The sequence below is a fragment of the Pygocentrus nattereri genome, chromosome 10 (assembly GCF_015220715.1).
Source record: "Pygocentrus nattereri isolate fPygNat1 chromosome 10, fPygNat1.pri, whole genome shotgun sequence".
NCBI classification, from domain to species: domain Eukaryota; kingdom Metazoa; phylum Chordata; class Actinopteri; order Characiformes; family Serrasalmidae; genus Pygocentrus; species Pygocentrus nattereri.
Window position 1 is genome coordinate 23759864 of NC_051220.1, and position 16045 is coordinate 23775908.

A 16045-nucleotide genomic window follows, 5' to 3' on the forward strand; every position below is an offset into this window, starting at 1 on the left:
AATATTGGAATTTCTTTGGACATAAACTGACAACTGATTGAATTTTGACCCCAAAAATGGGTTCTTTATTTTAATTATTGTTATAAAATTGTCAAAACTGTATCTGAATCACTATACATGTTATAGGCCTACCAGCTAATGAACTATACAGACATTTTCAGAGACTGCATGCTCTGCCCGTGTTGTTTTTTTTGTGTATCATCTATTCTCCCAGCAAATGAAAGCACATTTTTTGCGTACCTTGGCCTATATTTCTATCTCAGTGCTGTATGACAGAGAGAAATGGAGCGTGTAACTGAGTTTAACTAACCCTGAAACACATGAGCCCAACAGAGAACCCGCAGAACATTGCATGTCTGCACAGCCCAGCCTCACCCGTTCATATCATACACCACTTCTATTATCACAGGAGATCTCAATTACCCTGAGGTGCTGCTCTCTATGGATCAGCACACTGGTCAGTGTCATAGGGCATTAAACTGAACTCAATAAAGTCGTCTATAGCATGTCCTCATAGCCACACTGTGTACTGGTGTGTCACACATTATTTAAATTTTCCCTGCACTGAGGGTCCTTTAAATGCCACAGTCACCTTAAGAAAGCCATTTTTGCTTGTCACCCTTATAGTGCTGAAAGCAAATAGCGTGGCAAATGGTGAAACAGCGTGATGGGTCAGAGACATTCAGATGCACTGCACATGGTTCCTGTTCCTTATTCCTCATTGACTTTTCCCTGCTCGAAATGTCAAATTTACACAGTTTTTCCTGCTTACCCCAAATGCAGACAAGCACATTTGACAAGATACATTAGATTTGATGCCTGGCATTTGCTTCTTTTTCATTCAAACTGGAGCTATGAGGCTAATATAGCCAACAACAGAAGCTTAACACTGTACACTGTCTGAATCATAAACGCTCACTAAACTATGAATTTGTTAAGTAATCTCAAATAGACTTGCTTAAGTGCTTTCTGACACGGTATGACACACTGTTATCTATAAAATGGACACAAGTTTAGGCAAATTTCAGATTTAACAACTTTACTTGGTTTAAGGCAAGAGTGATGCTAACAGGTACTGCTATGTTAGCTACATTAGCCTTGTAGTTCTAGCGCAGAACGGAAGAAGTGGCTTGAAGACTGAACTTAGCTAATCAACAATGGAAAATCACGTGAATTTCATTTTTAAAGGCATATTTCATCCCACTGGTCAAACCTGTGACTGAAATTTCTAGTTATTGTATTTTCTACTGCGTGATAATTAAAAAATTTTGGTTGTCTTGATTTTATATGAACATTTTTATGTGGGTGGTCATGGGTGATCAGATAGGGGAGGCATTTACTTCAAGCATGCACCTGAGAATGGTGATGCTCTTCTAAAGTAAGTAAAGAAAACATGTTATGCCATAAAAACATCTGATATATTGTCGCTGTCCAAAGGAACATAGATAATATATGAGTTCAGGGACGCCACACGCTCATTTGATATTTCTTGGTATTTCTCACGCTTTTTAACAAAATGCCCTAGGATGAATCTATAGACTCCTTAAGTTTCCTACGGCTTAGTTTTCACTGATTAAAAACACTCTGAACGGCACCGCCAGTTTACTTAAACACACGAGAAGGAGAGCACGCTAACTAGTCACACGCTGCCGGTCTGTATGTGTTGTAGACTGGTTTCCATAGCAACGCAGTGCACTTCAGTGTGAGAAAGCAGAGAAACCTTCACTAAACACCCACCAAACATGAAAATGAAAACCAAGTTGGTCAGCAAACTGAACATGTTCAATAACAAGAGCAACATTCATGACTAGACAGTTGCATATGCTGCAAAATGAACGCGGTTCAGTCATTAAGCAGTAAGCAGTGCTAAAAGCAGGCGGCCATTTTCACTGTGTAGCTGTTAGCTTTGTAATCCGTGCTGATCACATGCAGCCAGAAAGAGCGCTACAAGCAGTAGCGGTGCCAAGACTGCCATTTTAGTTGGGCACAACAAAATTGAAGGCGAGACAAACTTTGGTCTCGTGGACAAGCCTGCACTGTCTGTAGCACGCAGACCCTCAACCTCTTTTGCATATTGGACATTTATTGCCCCTTGCACGTCTTTAGTTGTGTCCCAATTCAGGGGCTGCATCCTTCAAAGGACAAGCATAGACCCGTAAAGGCTGAACCGAAATGAGACAGTCCACTCTACAGCGGTAGTCCACTTCCTCTGCTGATGTCACCATGTTCCGAATCCTCGCTGGCACACACTGAACCTTGGGATAAGTTGGCTGGCAAAGGATCCACCTGTTGACTCCTTTGTTGCCATGGAAAAGAAGGACATATTTCTCAGCCACAAATGAAGGACCCTTCGAAATGGGACAGCCTAGGGATGCAACCTGTGATGCAATTGGCCTTCAGTGGCAGCCTCCGAAGGACGCAGGGGCTCAGCTTTTATCATATCAAGCGCTTCATACTTCAGTCATATTCAGCGTGTCACTCTCACCATAGCTCTCTCTCTCTCTCTCTCTCTCTCTCTCTCTCTCTCTCTGGTGAGAGTGATGTGTAATTGAGCTGGGTTGAAATGTGAAATGTTTTGGTTATAAGGTTAGGGGATGGATGAAAAAATATTTAGGGCTAAAGCTCCAGGCCAGGTGACACTGCTGGCTCATAATAAAACATATCTATTTCTGGCACACAGGAGCAATAACAGCACATTCTGCTTTTAATATGTTTGTAACTTTTTTGATAACATTTATGTCTTATTGGATGTTCTTATTATTCATTGGATAACCATTAGTCACTGTGTATACTTTTTTTTTAGCTGGTCTGTATTCTATTTTCTCTGTAAGTGGATTGTATTTTGCCCTCATTAGAACAGGCTGACCAGTTCAGCAGAGAGCTAACAACAAACTGTCCTCCATCCATCCATCCATTTTCTAAGCCGCTTCTCCGTCAGGGTTGCGGGGGAGCTTTTACTCTTTGCTCCACATTCTAAAGGTTTAAATGGTGTCACTCTTTATCAAGTCAATGTGACAATCTTATTTTATGAGTAAGTTCAGCAGAAATCAAATTGTTTTTATATCAAATATTCAGTTATACACAATATTTAATATTATATATAGTATATATAAATATATTCCAAAGCAGTTTTTTAGTGTACACTTGAGACACAGAGATCAACTTGCCTCATTCAGACTGCATTGCCCAACCTTTTGCCCTTTTTTGAGACAATATACATTAACAACACATACAAAAAACAGCAGTGTGACTAAGCATTGAATTGATTACTTCTCCAGCCTCTATTCTCAGAAGTCACGTTAACTTCATTCCCTGAAGGTGAACAGTCTGTGTTGCTTAATGTTAATATGTATGATATTTGTCAAAGATACACTACACTGCCAAAAGTGTTTGCTCGTCTGCCTTCATATGCATATAAACTTGAGTGACATCCCATTCTTAATCCATAGGGTTTAATATGATGTCGGCCCATCGTTTGCAGCTATAACAGCTTCAACTCTTCTGGGAAGGCTTTCCACAAGGGTTAGGAGTGTGTTTATGGGAATTTTTGACCATTCTTCCAGAAGCGCATTTGTGAGGTCACACACTGATGTTGGACGAGAAGGCCTGGCTCGCATTCTCTGCTCTAATTCATCCCAAAGGTGTTCTATTGGGTTGAGGTCAGGACTCTGCACAGGCCAGTCAAACTCTTCCACACCAAACTCGCTCATCCATGTCTTTATGGACCTGCTTTGTGCACTGGTGCACAGTCATGTTGAAACAGGAAAGGGCCATCCCCGAACTGTTCCCCCAAAGTTGGGAGCATCGAATTGTCCAAAATCTCTTGATCTGCTGAAGCATTAAGAGTTCCTTTCATTGGAACTACGGGGCCGAGTCCAACTCCTAAAAGACAACACCACACCATAATCCCCCCACCACCAAACTTTACATGTGGCACAATGCAGTCAGACAAGTACAGTTCTTTTGGCAACCGCCAAACCCAGACTCGCGCATCGGATTGCCAGACAGAGAAGTGTGATTGGTCACTCCAGAGAACATGTCTCCACTGCTCTAGAGTCCAGTGGCGACTCTTTAGACCACTGCATTCGATGCTTTGCATTGCGTTTGGTGATGTAAGGCTTGGATGCAGCTGCTCCGCCTTGGAAACTCATTCCATGAAGCTCTATATGCACTGTTCTTGAGCTAATCTGAAGGCAACATGAAGTTTGAAGGTCTGTACCACTTCTTGGCTGAGTTGCTGTCATTCCCTATCGTATCCTCTTTGTTATAATACCACTGACAGTTGACTATTGAATATTTAGTAGAGAGGACATTTCACTATTAGACTTGTTGCACAGGTGGCATCCTATCACAGTACCACACTGGAATTCACTGAGCTCCTGAGGGCGACCCATTCTTTCACAAATGTTTGTAGAAGCAGTCTGCATGCTAGGTGCTTGATTTTATACACCTGTGGCCAAGGAAGTGATTGGAACACCTGCACCTGAATTCAATGATTTGGGTGGGTGAGTGAATACATTTGGTGTACATTTTATATATATATATATATATATATATATATCGCTGATGTCGGAAGAAAACCTCATATCTCCGTTTTTGTCGTTTTTCAGTTTTTGACATAATTTGAAAACACCTGTTGGCCTTTACATTGTGTGTAAATTTCATGATGAATGGACCAAAAGAAACAGCCCAAAATGACTTGGAAAATATTGTGGTTCCATTGACTTACATTAAAAGTAAAGTAGTTTTTTTCCATCTCCTGTGAAGTTAATATTTTGGAGATACAAGGTTTTCCTCTGACAATGATATATTGGTTATATACTACATTATATGAATGCAGAAACAGATTCAAGATACAACTTTTAATACAGACATTTAAAAATAGCTTTAATTCTACATAAAATAAGCACATGTTGTGGACCAACCCCCACCCAGACCAATACCATCCAAACCATGCCTGCTGCCCCCAACCTCCAAAGCCTCCAACCTCCCCCCTTCAACCTGACCCACCTAAATCTGACTATAACAAAAATGTAAAACTTGGCAGCCAAGTGATTTCATATATGTGACATTGTCATATATGGATTTCCCTCATATATATTATTTTCTTTATTATATATGAACATATATGTGAAATATTTGACAACAAATTGGCCATTTTCAAATATGGGACATATTTCAGCCATACAGCAACATTTACAAGCATATATGTATAACACATATACATAAAAACATATGACAGAAAACATTATTTCTATATGGAAGACATGTATTACTTATATATGCATATTATATAAGATTGTATGTATCTTCTTTGTTTCTTCCACATGAAATGAACATTTGTACAACTAGCTATATAACTAAACACTTTAAACATGCACATTATAAATTATGCAGTAAAAGTATTAAAATATGAAACAATATTGCTTTCTGACACATTTAAATAATTTAATATTTAAAAGCAAGCAGTTACACAAGTAACAGTTAAGACTATACTCCTGTGTATTTCACCATGTATCAGACATATATTTAAGATCCATATATTATGCATGTGTTCAATATTTGATAGAAAAATATATTTTTACATATGCCTGACCCTTTATGATATATGTCCATATATGTCCATGTATCAGATTCTGTGTATTATATTATCATTATAGTTCAGATTTTCTTCTTTTTTATCTATTTCCTCTTCTCAGTATTGGCTTCTTAACAGCTACACATCCTTTCAGATCTGTAGTGTCAAGTTGTCCTCTCACGGTTGAAGGATGGGCAAGAACAACTGTCAATGTTTTCAGATCCGAAGCAAGATTGGAGCTTGATTTTCTCTTATCTCTCTAAGAAAAAAAGTTTAAGCACTGTTTATCTAATGGAGCCTTCGGTGGTTCATCAGGTTTTACACTGTTGTTAGGGGTCTTTCTTTTAATCTGCTCAGAAATATGTCCTTTAGCCATTGTAAATGCACATGTGAAAGACACCTGTAAGGCAGCTGAGTTGTGTTTGGGTAGATGATTGTGTGAATGTTAGTGTTTCTTTGAAGGGGAACACACTCCTTTTGTTGGGAGGACACAGCTGTAACTGGTTGGTTTTATGATTGGAGGGATGGAAGAGTTAAAGTTTGAAGTGACAGTACAGAGCACAGCAGTAAAGAGTGATCAAATTAAATACTGATAGATTTGATGTCATAATTAGAACAACAAATAACTTCACTGTTATGTCTGGAGATTAAATAGACAAAACATTACTCTTTGACTTTAGTTCAGTACAGGAGTTGGGAAATTGTTCAGATTAAATGGGTTAAACAAGGGGTTCTGAACTTTTTCACAATTTTTTTTTGCACCCCCCTTGCCAACTCACTCCCTGTCCAGCTCCCCCTCACCACACACTGACCTACACATTACAGAAATTATAGACGAACAAACAAATAGTAAGTCTACTCACTTATGTAGCCTGCATGCCTTAGCTAGTACTTCACCAGAAACTACCGTCTTTAGCCTGGCACTTTAGTGTAATGCTGTAAGTTCAGCGGTCAATCAAGACCCTCCCTCAGTGAAGAGCCCCCCCAATTGAAATTCATAACCTACACTAGCCTGTCTTCCATGGCCTGTAGGTGGGTCCATTCAGCAGAGCTTGCATGCACTCATCAATATTCTTTTCTCTATGATTGAACCTCCCCGTGACCACATTGTGACCCGCAGGTTAACCTTGAGTTAAACTGTCTTTAAGAACAACCCTGTAGTCAGGCTATTCATAATGTGGGAACATGCTTTAATCATACCCTTCTGTTATAGCCATTAAAGCACTGGAGGTGGGCAGATTTTGCAGATACTTGTGCTGAAATCTACATTTAAAGCTCTCTGTCTCCCCTCTGTGGTTCAGCTGGGTATCACAAGGGTGTACATTACCAGTCTGAAATAGACATGACATTTACCAAGATGCTGTAAGGAGAAGAAAAATCATTCAGATGTTTATGCTTCACTAACACTGAGGCAAAAGCAGTCACTGTTATGAGGACATTCAGCGTAAATAATATATATGCATTTCCACTGCCTTCAGTCCCGTCACAAAACCTTAAAAACTGCGGCTGTCCCGTGTGAACAGACCTATCATGTGCAATTTGGTGTGGTGATAGTATTTTTATTGTTTTTCTTAAGCTGTGTGTTGTTTTAGTGTGCACTACACTGTCATAACTGGATCAAAAGGTCTTCGCTGCAGGGAAATCATCATGGCACATGCTCAGAATTATTTAGAATTGCTGATTGTGTCAAAAACTACTTAAAATGACCTTTTCTACATTTTAGGACCTTCAAATGGTGAACATAACCCTGGCCATTTTATAAGAAACATCACATTGTTGACGTTGCTGGCAGATCTGTCGTTATTTACTGTCACGATTGGCCCCTCCCAGTTTTGTCCATGTGTTCGTGTTGTGTTTTGGTCTAGTCCATGTGCTTTTTGTTTTGATCCCAGTCCAGCCCCTTGTTTGGTTACTCTGCCCCTGATTGATCCCACCTGTGTCTTGTGAACCCTTGTTAGCCCTCTTGTATTTAAGCCCTGTGTTTTCCTTAGTCTAGTGCTGGTCTTTGTTTGAATTGTTGTTTGTTGGATGTGTCTATTGTATTCTGGTGTTGGGTTCTTTGTTTGAGGTTCTGTGGTATTTATCATGTCTATCAATCTGTTTGCGTTGGCTCTATGACCCTGGACCGTCTTGACCATGGACCTGGATTTGCCCATAATAAAGGTCGCTTATCTCTGCATATGTGTCTGCCTCCCCATTACATTTACATCCTGCTTTAGCATTCATCTGGTCATTTATATATCAGTTTGAGACCACTTAGCTGCTCATGGTGCAGTATTTTTGGATGGTGGACCCCTCTCAACCTAGCAGTGATAATGAAGGGTGTTAAAACCCCAGTAAGTGATCCACTCACACCAGCACCACATCTGATACCTCTACTGTTACCACAACCCTAATAATATCTGGTCAACATCAGTCCTGTGATCAGAAACTGAGAGCTGGTGATCGAGACAGAAAGTGGCTGACAAATTGTGCAACAAGTCAGCAACTGTAAACCAGCAGTTTTATGCAAAAATGTTGGCACCCCTGGACAAATAAAAATTTTCTTGTGAAAATAAGATACACATCGTCTAAAGAGAACACAGCTCTTCACAGTTTAGTACACAAGTTAACATATTGGGAAGAAAAAAAATGTGGCCTGTGCAAAAGAATTGTTTTTATAAAACAAACAGAATTTATGCTCTAAAACTTGCAAAAAGAAGCTGTATTTGTGTGATCTCAGTAGAGGATTTGTTGACTTAAAATCAAAAAAGGACATTTGATGGGGTGTTTTGTATATGACTGTATACAGTTGCCTATAATGTAGATCAAGCTCATAAAGTGTCCAGTGAGTGGAAGCACAAAGTAGATTTTTACTTATGAATTGTCCAGTGAGTAGAAATACAGTGAGAGTATGGACAGCGAGTGTAAGCAGGTTTACCAACTTTTGGGGGCCCCTACGTCAGACCCCACTAGGCCCCCATTCATGTATGCAATATTAGCTTGTGAAGAATGCAGAAAGAAAAAAATGCAATGGTAAACACAATAAACAATATTAACTACACATGCAGCAAACAGAATTAAAACAAGCTACAATATAAATAAAACAAAAAAGATATTGCTGTAGGAACAAAGCCTTTTTTGTGTGGAAATTCAAAAGAAATTAGTTGTAATATAATATCTTTATGCTAAATTGAAAGGAAATATTTTTTTCTTTTCCTGTAAAGTTAGTATTTTGGAGGTTTTGGCCTGACAGTGACAAAATGTAAAATGAAATAAATGTAATTAAACTGCAATGTTTTTCTTCAGTGATGTATCTCATGGGCATTTTTATCAATATCAACATTTTTATCAGTATCATAACAGGAATTAACTGATAACCTGCAAAAAGACAAACAAAATAAAACATATGTTTATGTCTTGAGTGCAGACAAAAATGACAGACATGTGTAAACAAACCAGCAAAAGGTGATTAACTGTTTAAAAAGTATTTATTGTGCTGCAAAGAAACAAACAAAAGTAATACATGAAAATTGAAAAAAGATCTGTGCTACGGGAATTCTGAGTCAAATCTTCATCTAACCTCTTTAGATATCTGCAATATCACCACCAGTACTGACAAGTCTCGCTTTTTTACATGAGCATAAAACACCAGTAGTATACAAACTCGAGAAGGGCTCTGTGGATAGACTGAGTGAGAAGGAAGAGGGGAGATCAGGAGAGAAATTTCTCCAAGTTCATTAAGCTTACTTACTGGAACGCAGGACTAGCCCCCTAACTTTTCCCTCATGGAAACAGCAATGTCCCCAAAAAAAACCAAAAAAACAACAAAAACAAAAAAATACACATTAGACAGTCGGGGAGGAAAAGAACAGCCTAGTGTGGATGAAAAAGCATGTACTGTGTTTTTGAACTCAGTCATTTTGAAGCACTCTTGAGAGACCAAGACAACAACAAAACAAGCTGCACGATTTCAGCTGTGTCTTTGTTTGAAACTCCTACATGCTCAAATTGCTCTGCTCATCAATAAATTATAAAGGTAATTAAAAACAATAAATTAAATCTTTCATTTTTTTCTCTTTCCTACCTTTTTTGTCTTTTTTTAAGTTCTGTTTTGGCGAGTGACACTCAAGTATTTACAACAATACTTGGAGGATGCACTAAAAAAAATACGATTTCACCCTGCGAGACCCCTCGAACGTGCAGACCTGCCACATGTGGAGGCAGTCAGCGGCGTTCCTCAGTCATCATTAGATAAAAGCAAAAACCTGCTCAGAAGGACTAAATAGGAAAGAAAGTTGCTTTGCCATGCACAGCTGTGCATTTGAACTTGAAAGTGAGCTGCACCTCCATTAGTGTGCTGCTCATTAATTATGCATGCACCTCACTGAAGTCTGTCATATTTGCTTTGTAGAAGCGACGCAGCTTTGTGGTTTTATTCTACAAAACAATCCTTCACAGCGCTCCATTACGCTGTTTGTTTACTGCATCTCTCCGTAATGCTTTCTGACTTGCCGTGACTGCAAGGCAACTTTCAGAGAGTTGTCCTGTTTGCAGAGCGAGCTGAGATGTTATGCAGAGTATCACTAAGAAGGAAAAGCTCCTCTTTAGCGTGCATTATCCCGTTAATGCTCGCTTCAAACTCGTCAGAGATGTGGCCTAATCGTAAACCGGGAGGGGAGAAGTTCTTTTTTTTCTTTAATTCATTTTGGAACAAATGAACCGTCGCTGCTCTGCATGGGATCCCGCAAGGTTTTTAGGAAAAACACAAGGGCAACTTTCTTTTTATGAAAAGGATTTGTTTGAAATCAAAACAAAACAAAAAGGAAGAAAGAAACACAAAGGCTACGTATTTCTCTATATAAAAGTGCCAAAATGTATAATTCTACAAACATTATCAGACAAGAGATTTAAAGTACAACCAAGACAAACTATCACAAGTGTACAGCCCCTCCCCCTCCCCCTCCCTTCAACAGCTTATGTCTGCCGTGGTTCCAGTAGTTGAGAAGCCTGCAGGGACCCGTGACCAGAACAAAGGAGCAACAACCGGCCACCAGCAACTCAGTCTCTGCATTTCAGTGTTTTTCTTAACACGCCCTCGAATACTTGCTCAAACCTTTTTTCAGTAAGAATGTACTTATTCTCAGTAATAAGCACAAAAACACAGGTTCAGGTGATTTGCTCGGCAACTTACACAGTAGGTTTGCTTCAAACTGTGTGGCCTGTAAGATGTTTTTGTGAGAAGACAATGATCCCAATATTGGCACGTTTAATTACTACTTGGGATACCTCTGAGCCTAAGACAGCTTATTAGCTACACTCTTAAACGGTTCTTTAAAAGTTATTTACTAAAATAACGGTTCTATTTAGAACCACAAGGTCTATATAGAACCATTTCATGCTTAAATGGTTCTTTGCATGTTGAAATGGTTCTTGAGATTGATGGAGAATGTGTTTTAGATGGTTCTACATAGGACGTTTTTGATTCTATATAGCACCAAAAATGGTTCTGCTATTGTTACAATGCCAAGCTTGAAACAAGAACCGTTTTGGTGCTAAATAGAACTCTTGTATATAGAATCATCTACAGCACATTCTCCATCAATCTGCAGAACCCTTTCATAATGCAAAGAACCATTTAATCATCCAAAGGGATCTCTGGGTATTTTCTTTACTACAGAACCCTTGAAGAACCATCTTTTTAAAGAATGTATTACCATTGAAGTATGAAAGTCTACACTACTGCTGACTCAATACCTCAGTCCTCCATTGACCCATCTAAGTTCGTATGAGCTCATACAGTAAAAAAACAGCACTGAATGCTGCACTACAAATAGTCTTTCGTGAAAACTGAGTCAGGAGAAAAAAACACTCTGAAATGTGTTGATTTGCGTCTCCCTGTAAAGCCAGAAATACTCAGTTAAAGGTCAGAAGCGTCAGGTTGTATTTTGTGATGTCATATGTCTTTACATACACTAAGAATTTTTAAAAGAAGTCGTAAATGCAAAACTGACATTATACAGATGAAGATACGATGGCAATAGTAGATAATTCACTTTGTTTCCCATCAGATTCATCTGCTTGATTCACATGCCATTACATATTTCCACCAGAGAGGTCTCCAAATCTCAAAAATGTACATAGTGTAGCTTAACGGGGAAGTCAATGAGGGCATGTTAAAAACAGTCTGAAACGCAGAGAAACTGTCAGATCACAACAGAGAGACGCAGGATGCCAGAAGTGGAAGCAAAGAGACTCAGCTGAAGAACACACCACAAACGGGCCCAGGGCCAGAAAAAAGTCGAAGGAAAACAAAATTACAAAAAAAGGAAACAAATAAAAATAAAATGAGATGTTCATTGTTTTCTTTCTGCCTTTTTTACCGCCTGTCTTTCTTGCAATTTACTATCAAACAAGCAAGGCAATGGAATGCCTGTCATCATCGATTTTCCATAGATAAAAATCTTTTTTTTTCTCAGTCATAAATACATTCAATAGGAAAAATGAAACAGAGAACTTTACAGGTGAAGCAAAGTAAATGTGTGCATGCATGTGCGTTTGTGTGCACACGTACATACATGCCAACACAAACATACACACATACATATATACTCACACAATAGTTCAGGTCTTTTTCGTCGTAGCATTAATATGTACATAAATGTTCCTATAGCGTGAGTAGGTTTTGAAGCCAATTTCGAAGTAGACTGCTTTTTTTTCCCCAAGCAAGGAAAAACAGAGAACAAAGGTGCTTCAATAACATTCCGAAGCTTCCAGAGGAGGAGGCGGGTTCGTAATCAGTAAAAACTAGGGAAAAAACTCATTAAAGAGCGTTTTGCATCTCAAAACCCCCCTAACAAAAGTCGTTTGATCATATTCTTTGATTTTATGTTTCCTTGCATCATTGTTTCCTAGAGGATGTAATTAATACTCTCTATAGTTCAACCCCTAGAAAACAAGGCTTAGAGAATCAAAGCAGAAAGCAGCACTTGTAGCATAGATTCATCAAACCAGTATAACTACCTTTTATATTATCTTTATACCATGTATCAACCCTTTTGTCGCAAAATATATTGTCACTTTAAGTGTGAGAGTCAGTCTGCCCTTTGTGGTAAAAATAAAGAAGCTGATGACTGTTATGTGAAAAGGGGCAAAATGCTTATACATCTAAGCAGAAACACTACAAAGAGACCAACACGAATCCATCTAGCAGGAAGAGCTATTGTCCGCCGAGCTGCTCTCAGTCTTCTTCCGTTCATCTTTCAAGGGGCCAAAAACAGCCAAACCAGATCGCGGTGACTGGGCGAGAAAAGCAGGGAAGGGCCTCAGCTGCGCTCTACCAAAATCTTTCTTTCGTTTGCTCCTTTTCTCTTCTTTTCCTCTCTTTTCCCTTCTCCGCCTCCACCCGACCCCAGGTCTCTCCCAGAGAAGCTTTGGTTCTGTGTTCGCACAAAGCACTTGAAGAGTTTTCTCTCTTTTCTTCAAACAGTTTTCAAATAGCTTTCTCATTTTCAAAAAAAAAAAAGAAGAAAAGTCGGAATGCACAAAAAATATTACTTTTGAAAGAAAAAAAAAACAAACACCCAAAACACCCCAGTCTGTCCTAATCCCAAATATGTACGTTTGATCTCATAAACCTCCAACCGCGCAGACACACACACTTACACGCATTCTCTAATGCACAAAAATATTCCCGAGGAAGCTTTCAGCTCCTCCGGTTCAAATAAATACACTCCCCGCAGCGACCGGCGTGATAACGTTATCCCGTCCCGATGAGACCGTCAGTTGTCTGCGTGCGTTTTGGAGTGACGTTCTATTAACATGGGTATTATGATTGTTATTCTTTACCAGGGTGTCTACCACTCTCCACGTCTTTGTTCATCACTGTAGTTAGTAGCAGTTGGTAATGTGCTCTCTCAGGTTTTGGCAGAAGACCCTGGTCTTAGTGTCTCTCTCTCCCTCTCCCTCTCTCTCTTGCACTCGTACTGACTCTCGCTCGCTCACGCAGTCTGGTAGAAGTTGTCTGCCTGCAGGTTGTTGTGTTTGGGCATGCTGTAGTAGCCGCTGTAGCGTGAGTCTGGGTCGGCGATGCGGAGCATGCGCTGCGAGCTGTCCACCTGGACCTTCGTACCCTTCTGGCAGTCCACGTACACCAGCTGGTTATTCAGACATGTGGGCTATTTCAAACAGACACATACGTACACACACAGTGAGCTTTCACATACGTACAAACACACATATTGTTTCACATCTTTTCCTACTTTCTGGCCAAAACTAAGGATGATCTGACCCAAAAGAAGAGAGCCAATCAAGTAGCCTTGGGCTGATAATTATTACTAGCAGATATTGTGATATTTTAGTTCCCATATTTTGCAAATTATCATTTAGTTTTTTTTTTCACATGCTGTGTGATTTTTATTGCTTCAGACTGATTTAACCACTCCTAATGTATAATCAGTCTAATCTAGTTATTTTAAAAAATGTTGTGCTGGACTTAATTATTGACTGTTCATACAGAACATTACCAGCTCATTAGCTACACAAAGACATACTCTGAATAATCACTTGGAAGGATTATTACATAGATCTTTAGTCGGGCAAATATTGCTGGAGTGCAAATGAAACAAAGAAACGCTGGTACATAAGATCTACTTTTAAGCAAACATGGAGAACCACTGGATGTGAATAGTGTTTAATGTCAGAGAACACCATTCATTTATTTAATTTCCAGTTAAATCTCTAACCAATCTGAATCATTTCAACTACCCAGACAACCAGCCCAGGCAATGAACAATTGGGAAAATCTGAAATGCCTTAAAAGATGGCATATAGAGGTGGTTACAGTGCACACCTACCTTAGTGGGAGTGCGATAGCAAGGCACAGGGATCCACTGCTTTCTCTGATTGACCAACAGCAGGGCGGTGACAGTGAGGACCATCATGAGGATGGGCAAGGCCACCCAGGCCCAGTGAAGGCTGGGATCCTCTCTGGGCAACGGCGTCTTCCCATCCAGATATGGCATCTGCAGGCTCCCAAAATCACCTACAGCAACCACATGCCTATTAGCACTCTAACCTCCTAAGAACCATTTTAGGAGACCATGTTATTTGAGCAGCATCAAACAAGCCTGAAATGCCTGTCTCTTCACTAGGAACAGTGTCTACTAAATAGCTTAAGGTGGCAGTCAGTATGAAATGCTTATATGTCTGTATAACAATGTCCACAGAGCAATTACGGTTAATTAATGGTAGTGGTTGGTGTAGTGTAGTGGTTAACACCTCTGCCTTCTACACTGTAGACTAGACTTTAAGCACCCTACACTATACCAATAAGAGTCCTTGGGCAAGATTCCTAACACTACCTTCGCCTACTTGTGTAAAATGATCAAATTGTAAGTCGCTCTGGATAAGAGCGTCAGCCAAATGCCATAAATGTAAATTACATTAAGAGTGTGCAGTGAAATTAGGGACAAGCAACAGTTAAATGAGAGACAAATAGATGAAAGGAAAACAAATAATTGGCAAATACAATAGCAAATCAGGCTTTTCATCAAATTTGCTCAAATCAGAAAAAATGTACTTCAATTTACTTCAGTATACTGTTATGCTATCTACAGTAACAGATTTTGCCACAAAACTTGAGACAAGCTGACAGAAATTACAGTGACTGGTGTAGTTTGAGCTGAATGCCATTCTGAATTCATTCCATAATTTAAATCACCAGTGTTTTGTTTGTGTTCCTCTCACAGGCAAACAATACATAACACTTTCTAATGGATGTTATTCTGAATCCCCATTATCTTGTAAGTGCTCTGACTGTAAGTGATGTTTGCACTCGCATCATCTTAGTTGGACAGTGTAACATTATGTTTGTAAGGGAGTCTTTAACAAACAAGGAATCTGCATAATTTTTTTGATGTCAAATGTTTCAGCAAAGCAACTGGCAAATGTGTTTGAAAACATGAGTTTAATCCGTTCAGCAGGGGGCTGATAGGCGTTAGAGGTGAACTCTAACCTCTGAACTGTGGCATGATGTCATTCTCGCTGTGTGTAGGCCAGGCTGGCCGATGCCTCAGTCTGTCACCATGCTGGTCTGTCTTCTCTATGGGCACATTAGTGGGGGCAATCTCTGTAGAGAAAATCAACATTATTTTAGTTATAACCACTTTCAGAATCTTTACTATCTGAGGAGAAAGGTTCTTTAGCATCTGTACAGCTAGGGACACAACTATACATCCATTTCTGCACATTGTGCTCAACACATTATAAATACACTGACACACAGTAAATGTATATTATAAAGGTAGTTTTGATTTCAGCTCAGACTAGAAATGAGAAAATACCACTGATACCGTTATGGACCCTGAGAATCAACCATTTCCAGTAGTGATGTGTCAGCTGTCAAGCTACTCTTAAAACTATGTGGGATCCTGATTTTGAGACATGACGTGTGCAAAACGAGTCTTTTACATTCATGTGACTTTATAA

At 39.4% G+C, this 16045-nt stretch overlaps 1 protein-coding gene across 3 annotated transcripts in view; it reads right to left on the bottom strand.

Moving 5' to 3' along the window:
• Window positions 1-9029: 9029 nt before the first annotated feature.
• crim1 (cysteine rich transmembrane BMP regulator 1 (chordin-like)) overlaps window positions 9030-16045 on the bottom strand; it is a 120394-nt gene continuing 113378 nt past the window's right edge. For 2 of the 3 annotated variants that reach the window (XM_017694531.2, XM_037541935.1), the window contains exons 15-17: window positions 15573-15686; window positions 14413-14600; window positions 9030-13734 (exon numbers count right to left, since the gene is read on the bottom strand). In XM_017694531.2, the coding sequence (XP_017550020.1) occupies window positions 13558-13734; window positions 14413-14600; window positions 15573-15686 (479 nt within the window). In that variant the 3' untranslated portion in view covers window positions 9030-13557. The remainder of the gene's footprint in view (window positions 13735-14412; window positions 14601-15572; window positions 15687-16045) is intronic. The other variant, XM_037541934.1, reaches the window with a different exon arrangement.